Raw genomic sequence first — 26,473 nt, 5'->3', positions numbered from 1 at the left:
TCCCCCCCCCCCAACAATTTTTTAAAAAGTCAAACTTTGGGGATCGAGTGGAAGTCCCCCAGGAGCCCGCTCAGCTCTGGTCCTTTCTTCTCCTGCCTTGGGGTCACCATGGTTCTGAAGCGGTGGCTTCCCTGGGGTCCTTGTCTAGCCATTCACCAGCGCTTCTGAGTTCCTACGGTGGCGGAGCAGAGCCTGAGCGCCAGGGAGCTCGCAGGGAGCTGCCCGCAGTGGCCGGCCCGCCCGCAGCTGTCCGGCGCCTGTGTGCCCCAGGGATGAGGGATACCGACGTGGTCTCTAGATTTTACGTAAACAGGACCGGTCAAGCTGCCCATGCATTGTTTGAGTCCATTTTATGTTTTGGAGACCGTCCGGCTGCCACGAGAGCCACTTCAGTCATTCTGACTACCTCACGTCCCACTGGGGGACATACCCGTTTGTCCCTTCTGTCGTTAAACATTTAGGTGTTTCCATTCCTCTCTCAGGCTTGGAGGGGGCGGTGGTGAGCGTCTCTGTGGGTCCCATGCCAGGTGACAGAGGTTCCCTGGGAGTGAATGGGGACGGGAGGGGCTGGCAGGCTCCCAGCACACGCGAGATATGGCCACAAGACCCTCCAAAGTGCTCTGAAGGACACTCCTTGATCAGTGTCCAGTTGAGGGACGGCACCAAGGACCAGCCAATACTGATGGGTGGGAGCACAGGGAGAAGGGGAGGCGTGGAGGGGCGCAGGGCTGGGGCAGCACCCGGGGAAGCGGTCAGTGGTGCCTAGGACCTAAATCTCCTGGCAGGGAGCACGGCCTCTGTCCAGCAACTCTGCCCAGCTGCTGTGTGCCCCTGGGTAAGGCATAGTCCCTCTCTGGCCTTAGCCTCTTAGCTCTCCATCCAGCTTGGACACAAGGGCCACCAAGATCCACAGCCTTCATGTGCTCGACTGTCCTTGGCAGGTGGCGGTGGCTTCCTGCCCCTGGCCCAGCAGGCAGAGGCCAGCCTTGGCTGGGCTGGCAGGGCTGGCAGCTGGCATGTGACAGGTGGGCTCTGGTCAGGGGGCTGAGTGGGCAGGGTCCTGGCAGCTAGCTCAGCAGGGGCTGGGGATAGGTGTGAGGGGCTCTCAGGGGGACCAGGAGGGCCTGGGGGCCACAGGGCACCAGCCCAGACTCCTGTACCCGCATGGCCCTGGACCTGCCCTAAGACAGCCAGGCTCTGTGGGGATTTTTTATTTTTTATTTTTTGGCACCGGGGATTGAACTCAGGGGTCCTCGACCACTGAGCCCCATCCCCAGCCTGATTTGTATTTTATTTACCGAGGGGGGTCTCACTGAGTTGCTCAGCACCTCCCTGTTGCTGAGGCTGGCTTTGAAATCATCATCCTCCTGCCTCAGCCTCCCCAGCCTCTGGATTACAGGTGCCTGGCAGCTCTGTGGGTTTTATGTGCTGGTTTTGCTGCGGGCTGGACTCCTGTGTTCCTGTTGTACTGATGAGAGCCCGGAGGGCGGGAGGGCGTGGGGGAGGGCGTGGGGGGAGGGCATCCCAGGGAGTGTTAACATGGTTCCCATGGTGACATCCAGGGCCTGGGAGCAGGAGCGCAGCGGGCTGGTGTGTGGCTTGTGGTCTGTAGTGTGTGGGCTGCATGTGATCGTGTACGTTCGTGGCACTGGTGTGTGCATCGGTGTCTGTGTGCCCACGTGTGTGCACACACCACCTAAACAGCAGAGGCTTCGGAAGAGACCGGCCTGGAAACCCCGGCCCTTTGGTGTTGGTGGTCGCTGTGGGGGATTTTCACGGCTTCGAGCTATCGAGGACAGGGTGCTTTCCAGCAGCGGGCAGGGGCTGCAGACGTGGGGGCTTCTCAGCCTGAGGGAGGCTCTGGGCACTGGCAGGGATCACAGTCCCCCTTATTGGCAGCGTGACCTTGGTCAGGCTGTTGGGCACCTCCGAGTCCCAGTTTCCACATCTGTAAGTTGGGGATATCAGCACCTGCCCCAGAGGTGGGCAAGGACCCCCTTAAGACCCCGCTGCAGAGTGGAGCCAGGCATGTGGTGGGTCTCGGTCAATGCTGTCCCTGTGGGCCACCTCAGTCCTCTCTGGCGGTGGCTAGGGTCAGAAGAGGCTGAGACTGTGCCACCACCAGGAGCTTGTATCCCTCGGGATTGTCCCTGCCACCCCTTGGTCCCCACTCCCCTGAGCAGCCACGTTGACGTTGGGCAGTGAGCCAAGGGTCTCGAATCCTGGGGACGGCAACGCCCATCTGAGCGCCCAAGCTCCAGGTCCCCTGGTTCCCTTGACCCTACACCCTCTCTCTTCCCCACAGGACGGGCTGAAAGGGGACCCTGGAGCCAGATGGCCTGGGTTCCACCCTGGCTCTGCCCTTGTCTGTCTTCACGACCTTGGGAAGCCCCTCACCCCCTGCCTGCATCCTCACCTATAAGCTGGACATGTGGGGCTGGTGCCATCTCAGACCTGAATCCACGGAGAATTGACAGACTGTGTCCCACCTGCCCCAGGTGCCCTGTGAGCGAGGGGGCCTCCCGAGCTCCGCACCAAGGGCCTCCCTCCAGGACCCCCCTCCCTCCAGGACCCCCCTCCAGGACCCCCCTCCCTCCAGGATCCCCCTTTCTCCAAGACCCCTCTCCCCTCCAGGATCCCCCTTCCCTCCAGGACCCCCTCGCATCATTGTGAGAACACGGGACCCTCCTCAGACTGCACTCGCGTCCCAGCACTTGGGGACCCAGGCACACCCTCCTAGCTGAGCTGCGGTCACCTAACCCTCTCACTAGCAAAATGAAGCACGGCCATGTGCCTGGAGGGCCAGGAGGGACCAGCACACAGAGCCTCTGAGGGACTGGTGCCCAGAAACGCGACTTGACCTGACAGTTTCTCCCTGTTTGAGGGCAGTTAACTCCGGTCCCCTGTCCCTCCCTCCCAGAGCCAGGTGGCCATCCTCCCTCCCCCGCCCTTTCTAGTCCAGCCTCTTCCTCTGTCCATCTGTCTCCCCAGATGGGGGGAGAAATGTCGCGGTTGGCCCACTTTCTAACTGGAAGGAAACCATATGGAGGGGTTAGCTGGAGCCCAGGGCACATGGCCACTCCCCTGGCTTCCTGTGGTGGGGTGGAGAGGGGCTCTGTCCTGCCCAAGATCCTGGCACCTTCTCCCTCTGCCTCAGGACCTCCCGGGACCATGCTCTTCTTTGGTGTTTGGGACTTTTTGGGGTCTAGGAGAGACCAGGGAGCCGTGTGTGTGTGTGTGTGTGTGTGTGTGTGTGTGTGTGAGAGAGAGAGAGAGAGAGAGAGAGAGAGAGAGAGAGAGAGCGAGTGCACAATAAGCCTGGGGTCCAACAGGGGGCCTGACCCAGAGCAGCCACCCCCAGGACTCTCTCCCTGGGCGGGAGCCCAAGACGAGAGGGTTTGACAAGTGCCACCCCCCTCAAGGCTCAGCTCGGTGTGGTGTTGGGTGCTGCCACTTCCCTGTGGGGCGGGGGTCAAGGTCCTTGAGCGCAGCCACCTGCACAGAGATGCTGGGGGTGGGGGAGTCTGCGGAGGGCTTAGGTGGAGGCCTGGGGACGACTGGGCTGGCAGCCGGGGCCCAGCCACGGTGGGTGGTTGGGGCATTGGCTGGGCCTGGAGCCAGCCCTGTTTTGAGAGGGACCCAGAGGAGGGAGAGGGGCACCCACTGACTGAGCCCCGACCACACCACCAGGGCCTCAGCCTTGTCCTCAGAGGCCTCCATCCTGCAGCCCAGCAGGGAGGGTCTGTTCGATCTGCTGCTTTCACCCTCTGACTCCAGCTCTCCCCACCTGTCAGGTGCAGTGTGACACAGGTGTCCACAAGTGCTTCCATACCAGGGGGTCAGGGGGGATTTAAATCCATGAAGGACACCCCCTCTCGGCCACACTTGAGAGGCCCGTCTAAGGCTGGGAACCAGCTGGGTGGGAATTCAAACCGAGGCCGGGCTCCAGCCATGGTCACTACCTCTACCCAGGGCTTGTGGATGGCCTCAGGGACAAGAGCCCAAGAAGTGTGTGGATGTGAGCTTGGGGACACTGATGGCCCAGGTAGCTCTCCTTCTCAGCGGATCTTCTAAAACCCCCTCTGAGATGGTTCCAGTAAAAATAACCAATATTTGCTAAGTGCTTCTTGTGTACTAGACGCTAACTGTATTTACATGTATTAGCTCATTTATTTTATAACGATCCAATGAAGTACAGAATCTCATTATCTCCACTTTATAAGTGATGTGTCTCAAATACATCAACAGCTGAGGTCACAGAGCAGTAAGTAGCAGAGTGGAGATTTTTCTTCTCTTGGTACTGGGGACTGAATTGAGGGGCACTTTATCACTAAGCTACACCCCCAGTCTTTTGTGTTATTTTTATTTAAGACAGGGTCTCACTAAGTTGTTGAGGCTGGCCTCAAATTGCAATCCTCCTGTCTCAGCCTCCCGAGTGACGGAGGTTACAGGTGTGCACCGCTGTGCCTCGTCAGAGTTGAGATCTGAACCCAGGCAGTCTGGCTCCTAAACGTGACGCTGGCCGCCTCTTGCACTTGCTTCCAACTGCTGGGTAGGGAAACTGAGGCCAGCTGGTGAGTGGAGCGAATTCTGCGCTGTGGCTGTTCTGACTGAACGGCTTGTGTCCAGAGGCTGGGACCTGGGGGCTGAGAGGCTGGGGACCTTGGGCAGCCCCCGTCTCCTGGTGTGTGTGTGTGTGGAGGGGACGGTGGGGGGACTTGGGCTCCCCCACCCACCCAGGCTGACCACAGACTGTCCCTCAGGGGGCGTGTGCATCGCCCAGTCGGTGAAGATACCGCGGGAGCCCAAGACGGGAGAGTTTGACAAGATCATCCGGCGGCTCCTGGAGACCTCAAACGCCAGGGCCGTCATCATCTTTGCCAACGAAGATGACATCAGGTGGGTGCGGGTGGCAGTGGGGTGGGCGCGGGATGCACAGAGGTGGGAGTGGGCAGGTGGGTGTGAGAGTGGGGAGAACTTTCGGGCGGGGACCTAGGATACTGCTAACGGCCACGATTCCCTCCCCACCCCGTTCCCACATCCACTCTGCCTCCCAGGGAGGGCAAGCTGGTGCTTCAGTGGAGGGCTGGAGGCTATGGCTTGGGGCCAGGCTACCTCGGTTCTCATCCTGCCTACTAGCTGTGTGACCCCACGTGAATTCTTAACCTCTCTGGGCCACTTTGCTGTTAAAAATGTGACCTCATGATGCCTGCCTGCCTGCTGGTGTTGGAGAGCGGAATGCAGGAATGGGCGTAAAGGGCTTACGGTAGGCCTGGCATGAAGGGGGTGCCAGGACACATTGGCCACCTCACCGTCCCTCCCTCCTTTCCTTGGAGCGCAGGACAGGGAAGAGTCTGGGCCAGGGTTCTAGGGCTGACTGGCTTGGGCACATAATCACTGTGGACAGGATGGTCCCCTCCGAGGGCCTCTGTCTCTGCGTCTGCAGACTGGGGGCAGGGGGCTGTGGCTGCCTGGACACACAGGGCAGAGACCCTGGGCCTGTCCTTCTCTGCGGGCTCTCCGCTGGGTAGGGATGGCCTTAATGGATGGCCTCTGGCCACCCGTCCCAACCTTCTCTTCCTCTTGGTTTTTCTTTGTCCCTCCTCCCTGAGCCTGGTGGCCAGGTCAGGTTGGTTAGAAATGCCCTGTTTGGGGGGAGACACAGCCTCTGCACTCACTGCCCAAGGCTGCCTGGGCCCATGGGCAGACCCGGGGCCCTTTTCCTTTGGCAGTGCCTGGGGTGGAGCCCAGGGCCTCCTGCCTGCCAGCCTATGCGCCACCCCTGAGCCACACCCCAGCCCTGCGACATTTTCCTTTCAAACCCTTTTTGTCACTTGGTGAAGACCCCGTTCTGGACTCCTGAGTTCCCACGACACAGAAAATCCCCAGGGACATTTCCAGGTCGGGGAGGATGGATAGAGGGAGTTCTGGAAGGTCACTGAGGCCTCAAGAGCCAAAGGACACCTCTGATGGTGAAGGGGGTTGTCCTCAGAGCCCCGTTCTGACAGCCCCCAAGGTTCACAGAGGCAGCGTCTGAGGGGAACAGGTCCCTAACTTCTGGCTCTGGATGTTACTGATGCTCCCAGCCTTGCCTGAAGCCAGGGGGCTCCTTCTGAGCCACCGGTCCCTGTCCCTGCTGCCACCACTCCCCAAAGCCAGCCACTTCCCGTACCCCACTCGGCCATGCAGCCTGCTCCAGGCTGCCTGCTTTTGGGGACACCTTCAGCTCAGCTCACCCGCAGGCTGGGAGGGAGGATGAGGCTCAGTCCTTTGTCCTAGAGAAGAGGCCCCAAAGGGAGGGACCTGAAGGGACTTAGATTGGCTCCAGAGCCGGCTGTGGGCGTGTGGTGGAGGCAGGTCATTTCTGGAAACCCACATGCATTTCCAGAAGCAAACAGAAGTAAAAATAACCCCAGGTGGCTTTGCAGGATGGAGGACTGGGAGCTCTGGTCACGTGGGCTAGCGGATGCAGGTGGTATGAACAGGCTGTGGGCAGCCTGCTGGGGGGGGGGGCTGCCTGGGAGGACCTGGAAGTGTTGGGAGTAGGGAGGTGACGGGTGAGGATGGGCCACAAGGCCAGCTCGGTGCTGCCTCTGGGGCCTGCAGAGATTTCTTTCTGGAAGCCCCAGGGGCTCCTGCTCAGCTGCACAGGCCCTGGAGTCCAGGCCTGGTCCTCCCCAGGCACAAGGGTGGGCAGTTACTCGCCTCCTCTCTGCCCCAGACCCTCCCATGGGGGAGCTGCCCACTCCTCTCTGGTTTTCTCCTCCCAGAGGCCTTTGCAGGGGCCACTTAATTCCTGCATCCAGTGAGCACCCGTGGATCACTGTGGGCTCCTTGTTGCTGTGTTAGGCTCAGTCCTTGGTTTAAGACCACTGTCCATGGCGGGGCGCGGTGGTGCACACCTGTAATCCCAAGGGCTACAGAGGCTGAGACAGGAGGATCACAAGTTCGAAGCCAGCCTCAGCAATGAGAGGCCGTAAGCAACTCAGGGAGACCCTGTCTCTAAATAAAATACAAAATAGGGCTGGGATGTAGCTCAGTGGTCAAGTGCCCCTGAGTTCAATCCCTGGTACCCCAAAAAAGACCTCTGTCCATGAGGACGGGGTAGGGGGTGAGCACCAGGCAGCCCTCCTCCCATCCACCTGGGTAGGGTGAGGGGAACAGCTCTTTGAGGGACCTGGATTTTGGGCACAGAAGATGGAGGAAGGAGAGGAATGGGCAGAGGGCACTGTGTGCAGAGGGGTGAGGAGGGGGTAGTGTCGGGGTAGCCGTGTGACAATGGGTATGAAGTAAGGAGGGGCTAAGGAACATGGGGTGGCATCCAGCCAGGAAGGCACGAGTGCGAGGGGACAGGGGCTGGCAGATGTAGTTCTGGAACTGAGTCAGACAGGGGCAGGTGTGGGTCTGGGGAGACAGGTGTGGGCTTGGGCACAGGCCCGGGCCAGGGGAGTAGCTGTGCCAACGGCAGGTGTGGGCCAGGGCTGGGGGCTCCATGGGCCTGTGGGTACAGTCAGAGGGCTCAGGGGGCATCGGTGGGTGGCCAGGCATAGCCTGGGGGAGAGCCTGGGCTGTGGGAGAGCATGGTGTGGGCTGTGGCCGTGGTGGGGTGGCTATGTGGCCAGACACGGGGGCCAGGCTGGCATGTGCTCTGCAGGCGCGTGCTGGAGGCGGCGCGGAAGGCCAACCAGACAGGCCACTTCTTCTGGATGGGCTCTGACAGCTGGGGCTCCAAGATCGCACCTGTGCTGCACCTGGAGGAGGTGGCTGAGGGAGCCGTCACTATCCTCCCCAAGAGGATGTCCGTGCGAGGTAGGCATGGGGCTGGCCTTCCCACTGCCCGTCACCCCTCACTGCTCTTGTCATCCTCCTCTCCTTCCGTCCTCTCTGCCCCATCTTCCCTCCTCTGGCCTTGGCCCGCAGCCTCCTGTGTACAGTGGCGCTGGGCTGAGGAGCCTCGTAGGCCACGCTCAGCACAGCCGAATTCAAGTGCAGATTCAGGACCTTTCTTCATCTCTTCTCAGATACTTCTGGGTGTGGGAGGCGTGTGGCACGCTCAGGAGGCTCCTCTGCGAAGGGTTCTCCTCCCCCCACATGATTCCACCCTTCTCCCATCTGGGAGAGTCCTCTGCCAGCAGGGTGGGGAGCTGCCAGCAGGCTGGGAGACGGGGTGCCTCCAGAGCCTGCCGAGGCTGGCAGGCCTCCGATGGCCTTGGGCTGGGCCTGCCCTGCATCCCCTCCTTTCAGGGCAAAAACCCACAGTCACCTTGGATAGGGACAAACTGCTCTGGCAGAGCCTTGCAGGGTGCTAGGCATGAAGTTTCCGTTAATGGCCTGATTTGGCAGGGACCTTGCGGTCTCGCCACGGGGGAGGCGGGCTCGTGGCCTCCTCCTTTGCTGCCCTCTCTCTGTTCATTGGAACCCAGCGTTGATGGAGCGCACATCTGCCTCTCCGTCAAACTTTCCAAGAGACTGAGGCCGAAGGAGGGGACAAGCTCAAGGTCATGCAGCAGTGTCCTCTCTTCACCCTGAGGCACAGCACGCACAGGCAGCGGAAGTTTCCACACCACCCCTCTCGGTCCCAAACCTTAATAAGCACAAAATGACAACAGCCCTGGCTTCCTGGTGCCCTCAAATGCTAGTCGCCTTTCAGATACCACATAGAGTGTTCCCAGACTCTGTGATGCCCCCCTACCCACTCTCCTGGAGGAATATAGCAATGCTCAGAGAGATTGGCACCTTTGGCAGTGAGTGGCAGAGTAGATCTTTGAACACAGGACTTGCTTAGGAAGTACCTTTTGTCTCTGGGACATTAGAGAAGCTTTTAGAACAGTGGTTCTCATCTGGGGGTGATTTTTGCCCCCAGGGGAAGTTTGGCAATTCCTTTGGTTGCCATAGTTAGGGGGTGATGCTTCTGGCATCTAGTGGGTAGAGGGGTCGGGATGCTGTTCAACATCCTACACTGCACAGGAGAGACCCCCACAACCTGACCCAAAGTGTCACAGAGCAGAGGCAGAGCAGCCCTGGGGTAGGCCAAGTGTCACCACCCTCAGGGGTTTTTCTCCTGCAGCTCTGATAGTCACTGAGCTTCTGTCTGGACCTTTTCATGGACAGGGTGCTCAGCACTTGATGTGGGTGCCACTGAGCTTTCAGATGTTCTGGCCTGTCCCCAGCGTTAGCCACCTGAGACAGGGGAGTCAGTGCTGCAGAGGCATCTGGGAGGAGGGAGAGGGCACCACTCACCAGCAGCAGCCTGCTTGGGCTGGAGCAGGGCTGTGAGTCTAGCAGAGCACGAGAAGAGAAGGCTGCATTTGTCATCAGTGGGGACATTCTGGACTTGAAGGGGAAGATCCAGGTCCTGGCCTTGCAGTGTGCCCTGGGTGAACCCCCCTTCTCTGGCCAGGGCTCCTCACCAGCCTCTCTGCCTTCATCTCGGGACCCCCAGGCCGCTCCTTCTCCCAGAGGCCTGCTCTTAGCATTTGGGTGGCTTCAGGCTGCAGGAACGTTCCCGTCAGCGTGCTTCGCGCCCATAAAGCAGCAGCGTAGATTACACATGCTCCCCCTGGGACTTAATCCAGCTCTTTTCATTTTGAATGAAATGAAATGTTCCCCGTTTTGTTTTTGCCGGCTGACCCTGGATCAGAGGGTGTGCGCTTTGCTCCCTCTCTTGGCCTGGGCCACCTCTGATCCAGGGGCACCGGGGAGAGCGGGGCCGAGACCCTGAGGCCCGGTTCCTCCCCAGGCTTCGACCGCTACTTCTCCAGCCGCACGCTGGACAACAACCGGCGCAACATCTGGTTTGCGGAGTTCTGGGAGGACAACTTCCACTGCAAGCTGAGCCGCCACGCGCTCAAGAAGGGCAGCCACGTCAAGAAGTGCACCAGTGAGCACGAGCCTGGGGCAGGGGCTGCTGGGCGGGCCTGCTGGGCGGGGCCTGCTGGGCGGGGCCTGAGGAGGCGGAGCCTGATGGGCGGGGCCTGTGGGGGCGGGGACTGCTGGAGGGGCCAGGGGCTGGGCCCTGAGCCTGTGGAGTTGCAGGGGGGAAGCCTGGCAGGGAGGAGTCCAGGGGGTCTAAGAGCTGATAACCTCGGGACAGGGGCAGGAGTCTCCTGGGCCGGAGGCGGGAGGCAGCAGGTGTGGAGATGAAGGGGAACCTGGGGGCGGAGTTGGGAGCGCATGGGCGGGGCCTGGGGGTGGAGCCACAGCCAGTTGAGGGTGCTGTGGAGGGCTTCAGTTAGAGCAAACCACTGTGTCCTCTCCGGAGACAGTCAGAGGGGCTCTTCAGGTCTCTGCAGGGGCCCCCTCCAGCGTGTGCTTTGGGTTTCATCTGCATGTCCCTAGCCCTAGACCAGTGGGACTGAAGTGACCCCACCTGCCCTGTGTCCAGTCCTGGCACGCAGTGGTCTGGACGCTATAGAAACCACTCTAACCCCTTGGGTTTCTCTCAATCACTCAACAATCACCAGCTTGACTCCCAGGACGCCCTGCCCCGGCGCAGAGCATAGTGGATGTAGTAATGAACGGAAGAGTCAAAATTCTCTTGGAATTTTTATTCTAATGAAGAAGCAGATGATAAACAAGATAAATAAGTGATAGACTATGTCCGAAGGGAAATGTGCAGGAGAAACAAAACGGATAGGAAAAAGAATGGGCAGGCTGTGCGGGGAGGGGAACTGCAACCGTCAAGAGGCCTGGGAAGCCCTCTCTGCAAAGGAGACGTCTGAGGCTGAAAAGAAGAAAGAACCGAACCTGGTGGAGGGCAGCGACTGGTCATTTTTCAGGTGGGAAAAGGGAGGCCCAGATGAGGTGAGTAAAGGGACCTGAATTCCCACAGATGGGAAATGGTGAAGCGGGATTTGAACCCGGGTCTGAGCTCTTGGCTTTCAGTACTTAAGGTAGCAAGATTGTTCCCCGGGGGCGTGTCTGGATGTGGCTGTGGGTGTGCTCTGGGTCTGGGCAGCTCTGCAGCAGGACCCCTCAGTGACATGAGAGGGGAATTCTGGGTGCCTCCCAACCTGAGTGGTACCTAAGTGAGGGTGAGGAGCTCTGTCTTCTGTCCTTCCACTCTGCCCACGCAGTGTAAGCAGAGGCTCAGGGGGGCCAGGGACAGGCTTCCTGGAATCACTGACAGATGCTGATCCACCAGGGCCAGGGGAGGAGGGAGCCAGGTGAGGTGGGGGGTAGTCAGTGGAGGGTGTGCTGTCCTGTGCTGTCCTGTGCTGGCTCATAGCCATTGGATGGGGGGGGGGGCATGGGGGAATCCTCTGGAGACCCAGGCAAGCTCACAGCCCAAATCACTTTGTCTGTCTAGAGCCACATGGTCACAGAGGCTGGGCCCTCAGGCCAGTGTGACCACATACCCAGGTTCACTCCTGTTCTGGTGTAATTACGGAGAACATCCTCTTTTATTCTCAAAATGTTCCCAGTGAAGTGAAAAACTCTACTGACCCCTGATCCTAGGGATGGGAATGGCATGGTGAGCCTGGCACAGGGGGGCAAGATAGGCAACTAGGCCTCCAGCCCCAGCGCCTAGGCCGTCCAGGGCCAGGCACTGTCTGAAGTCACCTTACTGTGTGTGGGGGACGGAGGGGAGAAGGCCCCTGTGCAGACCTGGGTGGGGACTTGGAACCCTTTTAGCAGCCCTGAAGGGAGGCGCTGCTCCGCCTGTCAGAGCAGGTAGGAGAGGGGGACCTGAGCTGGGTTCTGAAGAGGGCAGCTTTGTCCCGAGCCTCCAGCAAGCCCCGTGACCCTCTTGAGCCTTTGATTGCTCATCTGAGAAACGGGGTTGATGTCGAGCCAGCCCAGGGGGTGTCTCTGCAAGGAAGGGATCATTAATGGAGGTACTTGCTGAACTGTAAAATGGTAGCTCTCAAGCCTGGCTGTGCCTGGAGAGCTTTTAAAACTGTTACCCCACCCCCCACCCCGCCCCGGTCCCCTGCCACCTGGCCAACTGAGCCAGGACCTCAGGGGCTGTGGATATTTTCTCTGTTCAGCTCTCCGGGTGATTTTAATATTTTAATATGTACCTAGGGATGGAGCAGTGGTCCCTAAGCTTTTCCTACATTGCATCATCGGGGGGGGGGGACCTTTTAAAAACACGGACACCTGACTTCTACCCCTGAACACTCTGATTTAATTTGTTCTGGGTACATCTGAACAGCAGGATTTTTTTTTAAAGAACCCCAGGTGGTTCTACTGTGCAGAAAATTGGGGATTCTCTGACTCAGAGAGACCTGAGTGGTGGGAGGGAAGGCAGAGCCACCCAGAGGATGGCAGGCACCCCAGGCTCCAGAGGGTGCGGCACAGGGGTGGAGGGAGACTCGGTGGACATGAGGGGGATGGGGGACAGCACCTTGCCGCTGACCTGAATCTTCTCGCTGCCTGTGGAACTCCATAGAGGCTGGTCCAAGTTCTTGTGTGGCCCATGTTGGACACCGTGAGCCTGCCCATCTCTGGGGGAAGCGAGGGCCAGGGAGCCACTGGGAATGTGTGTGGGACCTGGGACACTGAGATCTGGTGCTGGTGCCCTATGTCCTGTCCAGGGGTGAGCGGGAAGAGGAGGACAGGGGGACCCCAGTGCTGGTTTGGGCACGTGGGAGGAGGGTAAGGGAAGGACTCAATCCTGAGTCTAGATCCAGCCCTGTCTTCTCCCTGCTGTGTGACCTTGGGCAAGTTATTGAACTTCTCTGTGTCCCAGATGCTCCTCTGTAGAACAGGGATGTCACCTCCCATCTCCGGGGGTGGTTGAGAGGATGCAGCCTATATCCAGGCTGTCTGGAAAGTGCTGCGCGTGGCAGGTGCTGATGGAGGGTTGTCCCTGTCGACAGGAAGGAGCTGTGGGATCTAGACAGGCACTCGGGTCATGTACTAGCCTGGTTGTACCAAGTCTGTCTGTCTGCTCTCGTATCCTGAAGGAGGGACTGTGCCACCCCGAGGGGCGGTGTGACAGTTACAGGAGTGGCACCCATTTTACAGAAGAGGAAATGGAGGCGAATTGTGAACGTCACTTGCCAGAAAGATGGCAGAGCTGACTCACAGGCAGTTCGACTCCCAGCCCTGCCTCCCTCCCTGGTCCCTCCTGATCCCTCTCAGCCTCCCTCTGCCCCCTCCCCCAAGCTGTGGCTGGGAGCCCCTGACTCCCGGGTTCCCCAGCTCCCCACAGTCCACAGCCTGCCTCTGCCGGCCTCAGTCCCAGACCCAGCAGATGCCATTCCTGTGTTTGTCCCCTGCTTTGCCAAATCCATTCCTCCTCACCTCTGTCAGCAAACGGGCCTGGTGACCTTCGGAGAGGGTGGGAAGGACCGTCTCGAACCGGGGCTAACACTCCGGAAGATTCCATCCATCCTGCAGGGCTGTCTGAAGTCAGCTTCCCCTGGGACGAGGCTTCCAGGGGAAGCCATTTATTTGGGAAGGGCTCCCAGGATCGAGGAGAGGAGGAAGCAGCAACTGTGACATTGAGCAGGTTACCGCGGGACACCTGGCGCTTATCCCCTGGGGACGGTGGACAGAGGCGCGAACTCCCCGACCTCCCCTGGGTGTGGGAGCTGGGCTGTGGGAGCAGCTGCCCGTCACTGGGCCGTCACTGGGTGGTGGTCCTGGGACCTCAGCCTGCCCATGGCCGTGTGAACCGGCTGCTGGGCCCAGAGAGCCTCGGGAGAGGGCAGGGGCCGCGGCCTGGGGACTGTGCGCAGCCCTGGCTGTGCATCCTGGTGCTGCCACCTACTAGCCGGGTGGCCTCCATTGCCTCATCTGTAACAGGAATCTGTCCCCCCTGCCCAGCACCTCCAGGGCCGTCCCGCAGGGCACTCCCTTCCCCACAGCTACCTGGAGATGGCGCTGCTCTGTGGGGTGCTCACCCCTGGGCCTCCCACACTTAGGCGGGGTCGGGGTCACCATGAGGGGCCTCTGCAGCTGCGGAGCCCGTGGGGGGACCGCCTGCCGCCCCTCCTCCCAGCCCCTCCCTGGGAGCCCAGAGCAGGGTTGGGGAATTAAAGCCATAAACAAGGCAGATGTGGCATCCGTCTTTTTGACAGCCCTGCCAGCCAGGTGATGGCTGCGCGGAGGAGGCACGGTTTACGAGGAGACGGGGAAAATGTACGGCCTGCTGCTCCCAGGGCGGGGAGCTGGGGGGGCGACGGCGCAGGATGGCTGGGGATGTGTGGGGGACGCCTGTGCCAACAGCCACAATAACAACAGTAATAAAAATGGAAGAATAATAACAGCGAATGTTTACATAGCACCGTTAATTGAAGAGTGCAGGTTGTGCCCAATTCTAGGGTTTGGCCTTTTGTCTTTACAAAAACCCATTTCACAGACGAGTAAACTAAGGCCCCAAGAGGTTAAGGACTTTCCCCAGGGAGTATTCTTACAGAGTTGGGATTTGAACCCCAGAGCCATCTGGCTCCAGAGAATGTCCTGCCTCAGGCCAGCTGATGTCCCAGCCCCAGGTCACCCCAGCTCTTTTGCAGAATCTTCCCAGCTCCACATCCCCAGAGGAACCAAGGGAGCCTCCCTCCTGGGGACAGGAAGGGACCCGTGTTTGGGAGCACCCACTGTGCACCTGCTGTGAACCATGCGAAGAACCTGCTGTCACTCAGACCTTCCGCTGCAGGGTGGTGACAGGGTCCTGGCCCTGCCCCTCAATGCTCCTTCTCACTTGTTCAGCCAGGAGACCAACCAGCACTGATTAAGAGGCTGACTATGTGCCCAGCCTATGCTAGGCTTGGTCGAGGGGACAGACCTGCTTTGGAGAGTCCCCCAAGCCCTGCAAATGGCAGATAATCTGGCCTTGCAGACAAGGTGGCAGAGGGTGGGATGGCCTGGCAGCCAGTGTCATGGGCTCCAGGGCAGGCTATCCATGAGGCCAGAGGAGGACCCAGGACTCCTGGAGGAGGTGTCACCGAGGAGGCAAACCTTCAAAGACAAGGAGGCAGAGGAAGAATGAGACATGTGGGAATCTAGGAGAGAGCATGTCAGGTAGAGGACAGCACGTGCAAAGGCCCTGAGGTGGGCTCAAGCTCAGCAGGTCTGGGGAGCTGTGAGGAAGCACTGAGCAGAGCAACAGTGGGCACATGAGGTCAGAGAGGTGGGGAGAATCAGGAAGGCCGTGTGGGTAATTTGAAAGGCCTTAGTCTCTTTCACAGGATGAGAATAGCCACTGCAGGGCTTGAGAGAATGGAGGGGACCCGGTTTATATTCCAATGGCTCACTCTGGCTGCTTCCTGCGGAGGAGGTGGGGCTCAAGGGCAGAGTGGGAGACGGTGAGGACACTGGTGCTGTGACCCTGGTGGGCGGTGCCAGGGCCTGAGGCAGAGGTGTGTGGAGTTTGCTGAAGAATTTAAGGGGAGAGAAAGGTGACAGGAAGTCCAGGGTGTCTCCGAGGTCCCTGGCCCAGCCAGCAGGTGGGAGGGCCACTCTGCCTGAGATGAGCCGCGGGAGGAGGAGCCAGCTGGGAACTTGGACTGTGAGGAGGTGGCAGGGCACAGAGGGGGCTGTTGGGAGAACCTGGGAGGGGCCAGGACCGAGCCCTGGACACGGGGAGGTTGGGGGCAGGAGAAGCGGGGGGGGGGGGGGCAGCAGGAACCTGAGCATGGGGTTCTGGAGGTGCAGGGAGCCTGGGGAGCCCAGGGAGAGGGGGACCTGGGCTGGACCACTGGACTTGGCCACTTGGGGTCCTTGGTGACCGTGGTGAGCTCAGTGTCCTTGGAGAGGCGGGTCCAAACTCCAGAGCTGGTCGGGAGAAAATGGAGCTGAGAAATTGCTGCGGGGACTGAAGCAGCAGGAGAGGACAGGCGGCCCGGGCGGCGGGGGGTGCTGAGTGATGGGGCTGTGCGGCTGGGGTGGGGGTCACCAGGACACAGATGGGCTCTGCCTGCGGCTCTGTCCTGTTAGGGAGAGGTGGGCTGGCCGTGGCCCTGGGGCAGGGGAGACCTCGGAACCAGGGTGGGGCTGGGGACCCGTCTGTCCTGGGCTCTGGCCTGGGTAGGCATCAGGTGCGGCAGCTGCAGGTGTGACTCCCCTCCTGTGGCCCCAGGTGCCATTCACTTCACAGACAAGGACACCGAAGCTCAGAGAGGCTGGGGATCTCCCCAGGCCCGGCCAGAGGTGGACGGAGGGTGATCATGTCCTGCTTCTCAAACTGGGGTCCGTGGGCATCTGGGGACGGATCCCTGGGGTCAGACTCTTTGGGGACCCAGATGTTTCGGGAGGATCCAGAAGGTTCAGGGTTTCATTTTGAGGGCGTCCTGAAGTGACTTCCACCAGTTCCAAAGTCCCCACCTCTCTACTGAAGTGATCATTTGCGGTCACTGTCAGAGTCACTGGGACTTGAGCTCTGAAGCCAACCTTGTCATCCTGGGTTGTACTCGCGGGGACCCACAGGGTTGTTTACACCCTAATGCTTGCAGCTGGCTCCAGGTTGAGGAGCCGGCTCTGCCCCACAGAGCCCCTGGGCTTCACCGTGAGCCCCTGGGCATCCGGGTCGGGCCTCCACTGGGCATACTGCGTCACCTTCCTGAGCTTCCATTTCCTCATGAAATGGCCACCCCGTGTGTGCCAACTGTCCTCCAAGATGCTGGGGTCCAGCATCCTCTGGGACAGGAGGGAGTTGGCATGGATCTGGGGATGAGTTTGGGGGACAGAGCTGGGGATGAAGGAGGGGCTGAGTGGCTTGGAGATGCCCCAGGGTCCAGGGAGGGACCCCCAGAAGCCGTGGTATGTCACCGAGAGCAGGAGGTGACCGGCCTGGGATCCTTGGCTGGGGACTTCTGGGAATCCTGGGCAGGATCAGGTGACAGTGATCCTGGCCTCAGGAGCAGGACTGGAGGGGCCTCAGAATGCCCTGGTGGGTCAGGGGGCGGGAGGACGGCTCAGCCGCGGCAGGAGGTCGGGGGGGAGGAGGGAGGCGCCCCTCTGCCCCTCTGTGCAGGTCCAGGTGCACTGGGCATCCATGCCCATCCCATGTCAGGCCATGTGGGTCAGCACTGGGGCCAGCCTGCGCCAGCTGCACAGGACGGGGTGGGGAAGCCATGGCGGGAGGTTGGCCTCAGGGACCGGGCATCTTCCAACAGGAGAGAGTGGGGGGCAAGGGGAGCTGTCTGGGCACAGGTGTGGCTCTGGGGGCCACCTCCTCCTCTCCCTCAGTCGTGAGCAACCCCTCAAGGTCAGTGTTACCACTTGGGCCTTACGTCTGCAGAGGACACAGAGGCCTCAGGAGACCGCTGCTTGGCCAGGATCCCATAGCTGGTCTCCTGGGGGCACCCCGGGCCCTGGACCTGCTCTCTGGACGTTTTCTCTTTTTTTTTTTTTTTTTTAAAGAGAGAGAGAGAGAGGAGAGAGAGAGAGAGAGAGAGAGAATTTTTAATATTTATTTTTTAGTTCTCGGCAGACACAACATCTTTGTTGGTATGTGGTGCTGAGGATTGAACCCGGGCCGCACGCATGCCAAGCGAGCGCGCTACCGCTTGAGCCACATCCCCAGCCTGGACGTTTTCTCAAGGGACAAAAACTGGGGTGTGTGTGTGTGTGTGTGTGTGTGTGTGTGTATATCCATCTACATCTGGTCTCACTCAGGAGCATGTACGTGTTTATGCAGATGCTGTCAGTCCCCCGCCACTGTCCCCAGGACCCCAGCCCTCACACCCTGTGGTATGAGTGGGCTTGATGCTCCTGGGGGCATCCCTGGCCTGAGACTGACCAGATGGGGTGATCCTGAGGTGCCCTCTGCACAATCTCCTGGAGGTCCCCAGCGGGACCGACCCCCACCTGGTTTTGGCAACCTTCCCTTCCCAAATAAGACACATGCCATGTTGTGTGTATGACTTCCGTAAATGCGTGCAGGTTTGTGCATTGGCTACTCTGCATGCGTGGATGCGAGGACGTGCGTCTGGGTGGCTGTTTTGTGTACCTGGGTGCGAGGCCCCTGCGTGCACCAGCAGACCGTGGCTGGCCTGGTAGCCGTGAGGAGGTGAGGGGGAGACAGGGAGGGCTCTGATTATTTCAACCTTGAAAACTCATTTCAATTACAATTTACAACCTGCAGACAAAGGCTGCAGTCACCGTAGTAACCACAGCTCCAGGGTTTGACGGAGAAAATCCTCCCGATGGTTCCCCGGCTGGCTGTCACCCGTGGCAGAGCCAAACGCATCTCTGCCTCACTGTGCCCCGGGACACAATTAGGATATCTTCAAACTGTTGCTGCTGTCAGTGCCGCCATGTGTCTGGAATTTATCTCCCTCAATAGCTCTCAGATATGCGAGTCGTGCTCCTTCCCAGAGCTGCGGGTCCTGGGCTCCAGGACCCCACCTGCCCACGGGAGGGAATGTTCTAGGCCCCTCCCTCCACTGCTGCCTACCGCCTCTGGACCTGCCGCAGTGCTCCTTCACCCCACTGAAGCCTGGCCAGGCAGGGGCAGGGCCTGGACCCCAGGGGAGGGGCCGGGGCAGGGCGGGGGCTGTTCAGGAAGTGGACTCCTTTGGAGTCAAGAGATTTGGGTTCAAATTCCCTCCCCTTGGCCTCACCGTGGGAGTGCGCTTCGCCTGACACTGTTGGGTCCTGGGGGGGTGCAGATGAGGGGCCCCGGGCCTGGAGTCCAAGCTGCCTTTTGAGAGAGGGCATTGGGGGGGGAGAGGGAGGGAGGGAGGGAGAGAATATGTGTTCTCATGGCTTGGTGTCCCCTTTGCAGAGTACCTCACTGCCCCCTGATTGTCTCATGTAACAGGATCAACCTCGAGACAGTCAGGTCAAGGCGGGCAGCTGTGCAGAGGTCTCCAGGGTCCCTGGGCCACACCACCGGGAGGCCGGGCGCGAGGCTGCTGAGGGTCTGCAGGACCCCGGACCCCTTTTTGCAGGAGCCACCCCAGGGGGGGAGCGCCTTCTTGGCCAGGATGCCCCTGGGGGATGCCCACCCTCCAGCAGCAACCCTGGTGGCTTTGTGAGCACAGCAAGAGACCTGGAGGGACCCAGGAATGGATGCTTCTGTGGGGTCCTCTGAGGAGGGACCTGGGAGGGCAACCCGGGAGAGGAGAGGCCCAGGCCGGCTTAGTGGGGAAGCTGCATCTCCCCAGAGGGGAGCCAGCCTCTGTCACCTGAGGTGTCCTTGGCCTTGGGAGAGTGCTGTCTTCTTCCTGCAGTGGCCGCAGCCTCCCGCTCTGTCCCTGCTTAATAATTGATCTCTTCTCCGCTGAGTCGGGTGTAGTGGGAGCTGCCGGAGCGAGTGCTGGGGCTGGGGGTCGGGGTGCACATAGGGTCGGGCCTGGCTGCAGGAGTTGCTTCCCAAGGGAACCTGCCCTTTGGGCACAGGTTGGCCCTTTTCTTTCTCTCTTGGCTCTTCAGAACCCGGGGTCAGAGGCCTTGGACAGAGAGGCAGATGGAGAAGCTGGAGAATGTGTCTCATGCTCATCCCCTTCTGTTTGTGCTTGACCTAGAAATAGTGCTGCCGAGCTCGCAGCGTCACATCAGAAAAGAGGCCTCGGGTCAGATGCGGCCCGAGGGAGGCAGGGTGGGGTCTGGAAGCTGGGAGCACTAAGCCGTGGCCAGAGCCCAGCTCCCTGGCCGTGTGACTGGGGCTTCCCTCTCCAGGCCTCGGTCTTCTTGGATGTAAAATGTCAGTGGGCCAGGTGATTCCTGGCCCCAGCGTGGCGAGTCTGTTATTTACTTATGTCTGTCTGTTCTTTGCAGCTCAGGGAGTTGACCCCAGGGGTGCTTGACTGACTGAGCTACATCCCCAGCCTTCTTTTATTTTTTGAGACAGGGTCTTGCTGAGTTGGCCTTGCACTTCCCGTCTCCCCGTCTCTGCCTCCTTCCAGGGGAGCTGGGGTCACAGGGGTCGTTCCAATTTCTAACATCCACCTGGCCATCTGTGATTGTCTAACCTGAGCTTGGCCGGGCAGGGTGTAGGCTCCTGGCCGGCAGGTTAAACCGAGTGACCAGGCTGGCCGAAGGGTGATGTGCCACAGGCCAGTCAGCCCAGTTCCGGGGCTGTGGGTGGTGACTGTCCTTCCTGGTGTGGGGGGTTGGATGGTGGGGTAGGTCACAGGGAAAGGCAATGGGAACTCTGCACCCTGGGTCTGCCTCTGAGATGTTCCAGGCAGGAGACGGACACAGTGACTTCTGGAATCCCCCGGGAATCAGGGCCTAGTGCCAACCTGGCCCTCCTGGGAGCTGGGGGTGGGGCTTATGAAGGTCAATTTCCTTCTTCCGTCCTTGAGAGGAGACTGTGGGCCAGGCAGTGTGCAGAGGCTGTGGCCTTGGGAGTGAAGCCAGGCTTCCCCAGGGCTCTGTCCCCCTCCTCTTGTCTTCCTGCCCTTGTGTCCTCTCCTTGGTGACCCCAGCCTTCCTCTTCTGCTCTCCCCACCTGCTGCCGCCCCTCCCTGTCTAGCGTGGTGTACAGGCTCGGGCAGGAGTGCCCGTGTCCAGATCCCGCTCCGCGCGCTCCCGCAGTGTTGCCAGCTTCTCTGGGCCTCCGTTTCCCACTCTCTCTGGTGGGTCCATGACCCAGGTCATAGCATTGTTGGGAGGTAAAGCCTGTCGCCACCCAGCCTAGGGCTGGCCTGTGGCAGGTGCTCGTTGGGAGCTGGGAGTGCTAGTCGTTGGGGCCCCTGCCAGAGCTACCTCCTTCTCCAGGAGACCTCCTGTGCTGCTCCAGCCCAGGGACCCCGTGGCCACTTCAGAAGCCTCTCTTGTGACCACTTGCACGCAGCATTACATGCTAGCCATCCACTCTGTGCCCAGTGTTTCTGTACCTCACCCACTGCAGCCTCATGCCTCTGGGGCAGTTATGATCCTCTTTCTACTGACAAGGACACAGAGGCCTCTGGCAGCCCAGGAGTATCGCAGGGTGGCCAGCACCCCACCGGAATAGTTTCCTGCTCAGAAGGTGTGAACCACCTGAGAAAAAGAAAATCTGGAATAATTAGTAAAGAAATAAGAGCCAGAAATTAGATTTAAAAGGGAAGACGGCGCCTGAGAGGTCCTGCGGGCCCACAGGAGCCAAGCTGGACAATTGGCAGCTGCTCCGGCTCTTGATTGACAGAGCATCCAGGGCAGGAATAGGCTTCAGGGGCAGAGTCTTGCTTGGTGGTGACCAGCAGTCAACAGGTTGTGGGCATCTTGGAAGCCACACCCACCTCTGAGAGGCCGTTGGGCTGTGTGGCTCCAGTGGGTCACCCGAGTGCAGTGAAGTGCTGAGCCTGGCTGAGCGGAGTAGGAAGTCACATGTAGTGGGCGGTCGGCCTCAAACCAGCAGGGACAGCTGTGCTGGGCATTTCCAACACCAGACTGTCCTGCCCAATGGCTTCCATGTCGATTTGGGACTCGCACATTTCATGCATGGCTCCTGGCACAGGAGCGTCACACAGCCATGCTGCAGAGCTTGGGTGGGCACCGAGGACAGGTCAGAGTCTCGAGGCCTAGAGGGCTGTGGCAGTTGACAGTGGGGGGGTGATGGAGGCCATTCCCCATTTTGCCAAGTTCTCCCACCCTGGCTCCTGGGGGAGGCTGTGACTGAGGTGGAGATGGAGTGGCTGGGGATGATGGTGACTCAGGTGTTTGGAATGGCTGGAAACCACTGACGGCATCAGGAGACCAGACAGTCTCCCTGGGCCTCCATGTCCCCACCTGCAGCCTGAGGTGAGCTTGGCGTCCTCTGGCTGCAGAGGCTGTCCGTGGTGAGCTGCTTTGGGAGCACGGCTCTCCTTTGTGACAGACACAGCCCTGTCCTGGCCGTTCCCTAGCCTGAGCCGTGCAGCTGCTCCATAGCTACAGGGTGGCAGGTGACGGGGCGTCCTGGCTGTTCTGGGGTCCCGGGGAACCCAGCCGTGAGTGGTGCTGTGGCAGGACAGTGCACCCTCTCATCTCCTTGGTGCCCCTGCAGGACCAGCTCCTGGGGTGGCAGAGCAAGCCCTGATGTGTGCATGGACTGGCTGGGCCGCCCCTCCAGGCCCCAACGGCCACTCTGGTTTCACTGTGAGATGGGGGGCTCACAGGCGCCCCGTCCTGGGGGTCTCGTTGCAGATCGCGAGCGCATCGGGCAGGACTCGGCATACGAACAGGAGGGGAAGGTGCAGTTTGTGATCGACGCTGTGTATGCCATGGGCCACGCGCTGCACGCCATGCACCGAGACCTGTGTCCTGGTCGCGTGGGGCTCTGCCCCCGCATGGACCCTGTGGATGGCACCCAGCTGCTTAAGTACATCCGAAACGTCAACTTCTCAGGTGGGGGTGTGACGCAGGGCGCTGCTCAACCCTGGGGTCCTGGGCCGCGGGAAGGAGTCCTGGGGCTCCTGGGTTGGAAATGGGAGTCTCCTCAGTTACCTCCAGGAGGAGGGACCCCGAGATGTTCCACGGAGGGGCCTCCCAGAGATGTCTCCGCCTCTGTGTAGAGGCTCAGCGAGACACCCCACCCACAGGCATCGCAGGGAACCCTGTGACCTTCAATGAGAATGGAGATGCCCCTGGGCGCTATGATATCTACCAGTACCAGCTGCGCAACGGCTCTGCAGAGTACAAGGTCATTGGCTCCTGGACCGACCACCTCCACCTCCGAGTAAGCAGGGAGGGAGGGGCCTGTAGGGGCTCATGCCATCCCAACCTGTGGGTGGGCGCCAATGGAGGGCGTGGCTGCCAGCTGGGCCTCCTTCCCAGGGTCTCTCCCAGACCTCACCCCGAAATAGAACAGGATGCCTGGAGTTTATTTTTGGGGGGGTGCATACGGGGGATTGGACTCGGGGACACTTGACCACTGAGCCCCATCCCCAGCCCTATTTGTATTTTATTTAGAGACAGGTATCACTGAGTTGCTGAGGGCCTCACCAGTGCTGAGGCTGGCTTTGAACTTGGGGTCCTCCTATCTCACCCCCCTGGAGCCACTAGGATTACAGGCGTGTGCCACCGTGCCGGGCAGTGCCTGGAGTTCTGCCGCCGTTCTGTGCCTTGTCCTCTCCCACGGCTCAGGGGTTTCCAGGCTGCTCCCCAAGGGGGCCTGGGGGCTCTGGAGAGAGGAATTCATACACACAGACCTGGCCAGAGGCTTGGCGGGAGGGGCCACTTGGGAGTCTGCGTCTGGACAGAGGGTGGAGTCTCTTGGTGGGGCACAGAGAGGCGCTGGGTTTCTGGCTTTGGCTGTGGCCAGGGAGTGAGTCCCCATCCCTTCAAACCACGCTAGATGGCAGTCATTTTTCTGGGTTCTCACACCTTCCCAGCTCACAGAATGACCCAGGAATGCGGTGGCTTTACCTCTAGCCCTCAGTGTCCCCACCTGTGAAATAGAGGCATGTTTGGGAAGAGAAAATATCTCCAGTTCCTTCCTTAGGGACACCCCTGTGGACATGTCACTGCCCTGCAAGGGTGAAGGGGTGAGCTGTGCTCTGGTGGGCACAGTGTGACACCTTAAAGGGCCAGACTGAGGAGACCATGCTGGGAGAGCTTCATGGTGTCCCCGTGTCCTCCTGTGACACTCTCTAGCCCCCAGCACCATGCAGTCCCTTCTAGGCCAGAGGACACAGGTCAGGAAAACCAGCCCCGGAGAGGCAAAGGAGCTCTCCCAGGGCACCTGAGCCTCCTGTGAGGAGGCTCCTGGCTGTGAACAGACAGAACAGGATGGGGGCACTCAGCAAGGTGGAGCCCGAGGGGCAATGGAGGTGTCTCCCTGGGGGCAGAGGGCAGAGCAGGCCGGCTGCTGGTTTCCTGAGCACTGCGTGCACCAGGGCTGTCCTGAGCATGGTGCCTTCCTGTGAGGGTGGCAGCTCCGAGATAGGCACTGTCATTGTCCCCATTGCCCAGATTGGTTATGAAGGGAGGGGTCTGTGGAGGTGGCCCTGGACTCCTCCCCGAGCAATGCAAGCCCCTGCACTCGGCCTGGCCATCTCCAGGGCCCAGCCTGGCCTAGCCCGTGATGCCCTCCTGGTCCTCGGTCCCCCTTGCCTGGAAGCCCAGGTGGCGGTCAGCTGCTGGAGCAGTGGGCTGGCTGGGCCTGGCTGGCTTTCTCCTTAGGTGGCTTTGTTTGGGCTGCACTGTGGGCCTTCTGGGACCCGCGGGGGAGGCTTCTGCTACCTGACACTGTCTTCCCCAGGGGCTGAGCCAGGGCCTCTCGTTACAGCCAAGCCTGGCTGCCCAGGTGTGGCCATCTCTCCAGCAGCCAGGGCAGCAATGTCCTGTCCTCCCGGAGCTGCTGTTTCCATGAAGTATTAAAATCGTCCCATGATGACCTCCAGGGGACTGCCCTTAAGTAAGAAGGGGCAAGGTGCCGTCCTACCTGCTGTGGCTGAGTCAGATAAGAAAACGAAGGCCCGAGAGGCCAAGGTCCTGTTCAGGGCTGTGAAGTCCCTTAGCCACAGAACCGTGATCCTAGGACTTGACCACCTCTGCTCCAGAACACCCACCATGGTCCTGTGCGCTGGGAGGAAGGTCTTCCCCTGAGGGGGGCTCAGTGGGCAGGGATGATGAGGGCCTTTTCATTCCTCCAGACCCTGTGCTGGTCACTGCTGTCCCTCTGGCTACTTGGGTGACACATTTTATAAGGCCCAGAGCCACAGAACAAACCTCTTATAACCTCTTCCCACCTGCCACGAGGCCGGCTCTGGGTTCCCTGCCACCCTCCCTGCTGTTTTTCTCCGTTCCGAAACCCTCTGAGCAGCCCCCAAACCACTGGCTACATTTCTCCAGGACCGCCCCCCACTCGGGCCAGACGGCTGGGCTCCCCGGGGAACGAGCTCCCGGCAGCTGCTGCTTTAGAGCAACGCGTTGGCCAGGCCCCGAGGCAGTCAGGCTCCCTCTGCCCTGCGCAGTCCTCTTCGGCTCTTTGGGGCCACGTGTTTACTTTCCAGATGTTGTGGCACCTTCAGCAGGGCGCGACAGCACTCTGTGACTTCTTTGCTCCCAGCGTTTGTATCTCCAGAGACGTGGAATGTGAGCAGTGCTAATTTAGAGCAGGATGTAAGGAAACGCTACCCCCTGGGCGCCCGTCCAGCATCCTCTGGTTAAATCCTGGTTCCTCCTCACTCTCTGCGCAGCCGGCTCCCTCTGCCGCTGGGTGGAAGCGCCAGGGGCTGAGCTGGGGCAGCGCATCTCCTGCTCTGAAGTGCCTGCCAATCACAGGCTAGGGGGTTCCTGCTGGAACACAGAACCTGGGGTGGTCCCTGGGGTGGGGCTGAACATACATTTCCCTGGGTGCTGCTCCTGGGTGCTGCCGCTGCTGCTGGCAAGGCCTCAGGGACTGGAAATCAGGATCCTGAGTTCTGTGCCCTGCTGTGGAGCCTCCATGTGACACTAGGTTGTCACTACTGCTCTCTGGGCGCAGTGTCTCCATAGGAGTCTTCAGAGTTTTGGAGTCACTTGGGCTGCCCCCAGGTCAGTGTTTTGCCTGGAGCTTGTTTAAATCCAGCTGTCAGATGCAGTGAGTCCTGGTGGGATCCAGGCAGCTGCATTTTGAGCCAACTCATTGTCCCATGTAGGTGTGGGGTGGGCGGGGCGCTGGGTGGCACGTCCTGAGGTCCACTCTGTGGTGCTGTTGTTGCCAGACAGAGAGGATGCACTGGCCGGGGAGCGGGCAGCAGCTGCCCCGCTCCATCTGCAGCCTGCCCTGCCAGCCGGGCGAGCGGAAGAAGACGGTGAAGGGCATGCCCTGCTGCTGGCACTGCGAGCCCTGCACGGGGTACCAGTACCAGGTGGACCGCTACACCTGTAAGACCTGTCCCTACGACATGAGGCCCACAGAGAACCGCACAGGCTGCCGGCCCATCCCCATCATCAAGCTCGAGTGGGACTCACCCTGGGCAGTGCTGCCCCTCTTCCTGGCCGTGGTGGGCATCGCTGCCACGCTGTTTGTGGTGGTCACCTTCGTGCGCTACAATGACACACCCATCGTCAAGGCCTCGGGCCGCGAGCTGAGCTACGTGCTGCTGGCGGGCATCTTCCTGTGCTACGCCACCACCTTCCTGATGATCGCCGAGCCGGACCTGGGCACCTGCTCCCTGCGCCGCATCTTCCTGGGGCTGGGCATGAGCATCAGCTACGCCGCGCTGCTCACCAAGACCAACCGCATCTACCGCATCTTCGAGCAGGGCAAGCGGTCGGTCAGCGCCCCACGCTTCATCAGCCCCGCCTCGCAGCTGGCCATCACCTTCAGCCTCATCTCCCTGCAGCTGCTGGGCATCTGTGTGTGGTTCGTCGTGGACCCCTCCCACTCGGTGGTGGACTTCCAGGACCAGCGGACGCTCGATCCCCGCTTCGCCAGGGGGGTGCTCAAGTGCGACATCTCGGACCTGTCGCTCATCTGCCTGCTGGGCTACAGCATGCTGCTCATGGTCACATGCACCGTGTACGCCATCAAGACACGCGGCGTGCCTGAGACCTTCAACGAGGCCAAGCCCATCGGCTTCACCATGTACACCACCTGCATCGTCTGGCTGGCCTTCATCCCCATCTTCTTTGGCACTTCGCAGTCCGCGGACAAGGTGCGTGGGGGGGGCCAGGGGGGGAG

The 26,473-nt window shown here is 60.4% G+C and overlaps 1 protein-coding gene across 1 annotated transcript in view; it reads left to right on the top strand.

Annotated features, from left to right (window-relative positions):
- GRM4 (glutamate metabotropic receptor 4) overlaps nucleotides 1-26,473 on the top strand; it is a 102,474-nt gene that overhangs the window by 64,186 nt on the left and 11,815 nt on the right. Inside the window, exons 4-9 of the mRNA XM_081296518.1 lie at nucleotides 4,764-4,899; nucleotides 7,655-7,809; nucleotides 9,740-9,880; nucleotides 22,009-22,209; nucleotides 22,404-22,540; nucleotides 25,512-26,447. Coding sequence (XP_081152644.1) covers nucleotides 4,764-4,899; nucleotides 7,655-7,809; nucleotides 9,740-9,880; nucleotides 22,009-22,209; nucleotides 22,404-22,540; nucleotides 25,512-26,447 — 1,706 coding nt within the window. The remainder of the gene's footprint in view (nucleotides 1-4,763; nucleotides 4,900-7,654; nucleotides 7,810-9,739; nucleotides 9,881-22,008; nucleotides 22,210-22,403; nucleotides 22,541-25,511; nucleotides 26,448-26,473) is intronic.

The sequence above is a fragment of the Spermophilus citellus genome (assembly GCF_964194105.1).
Source record: "Spermophilus citellus genome assembly, chromosome: 5".
Classification (NCBI taxonomy): Eukaryota; Metazoa; Chordata; class Mammalia; order Rodentia; family Sciuridae; genus Spermophilus; species Spermophilus citellus.
Note: the sequence above shows the minus strand (reverse complement) of the source record. Positions and strands in the feature narration are given on the sequence as shown.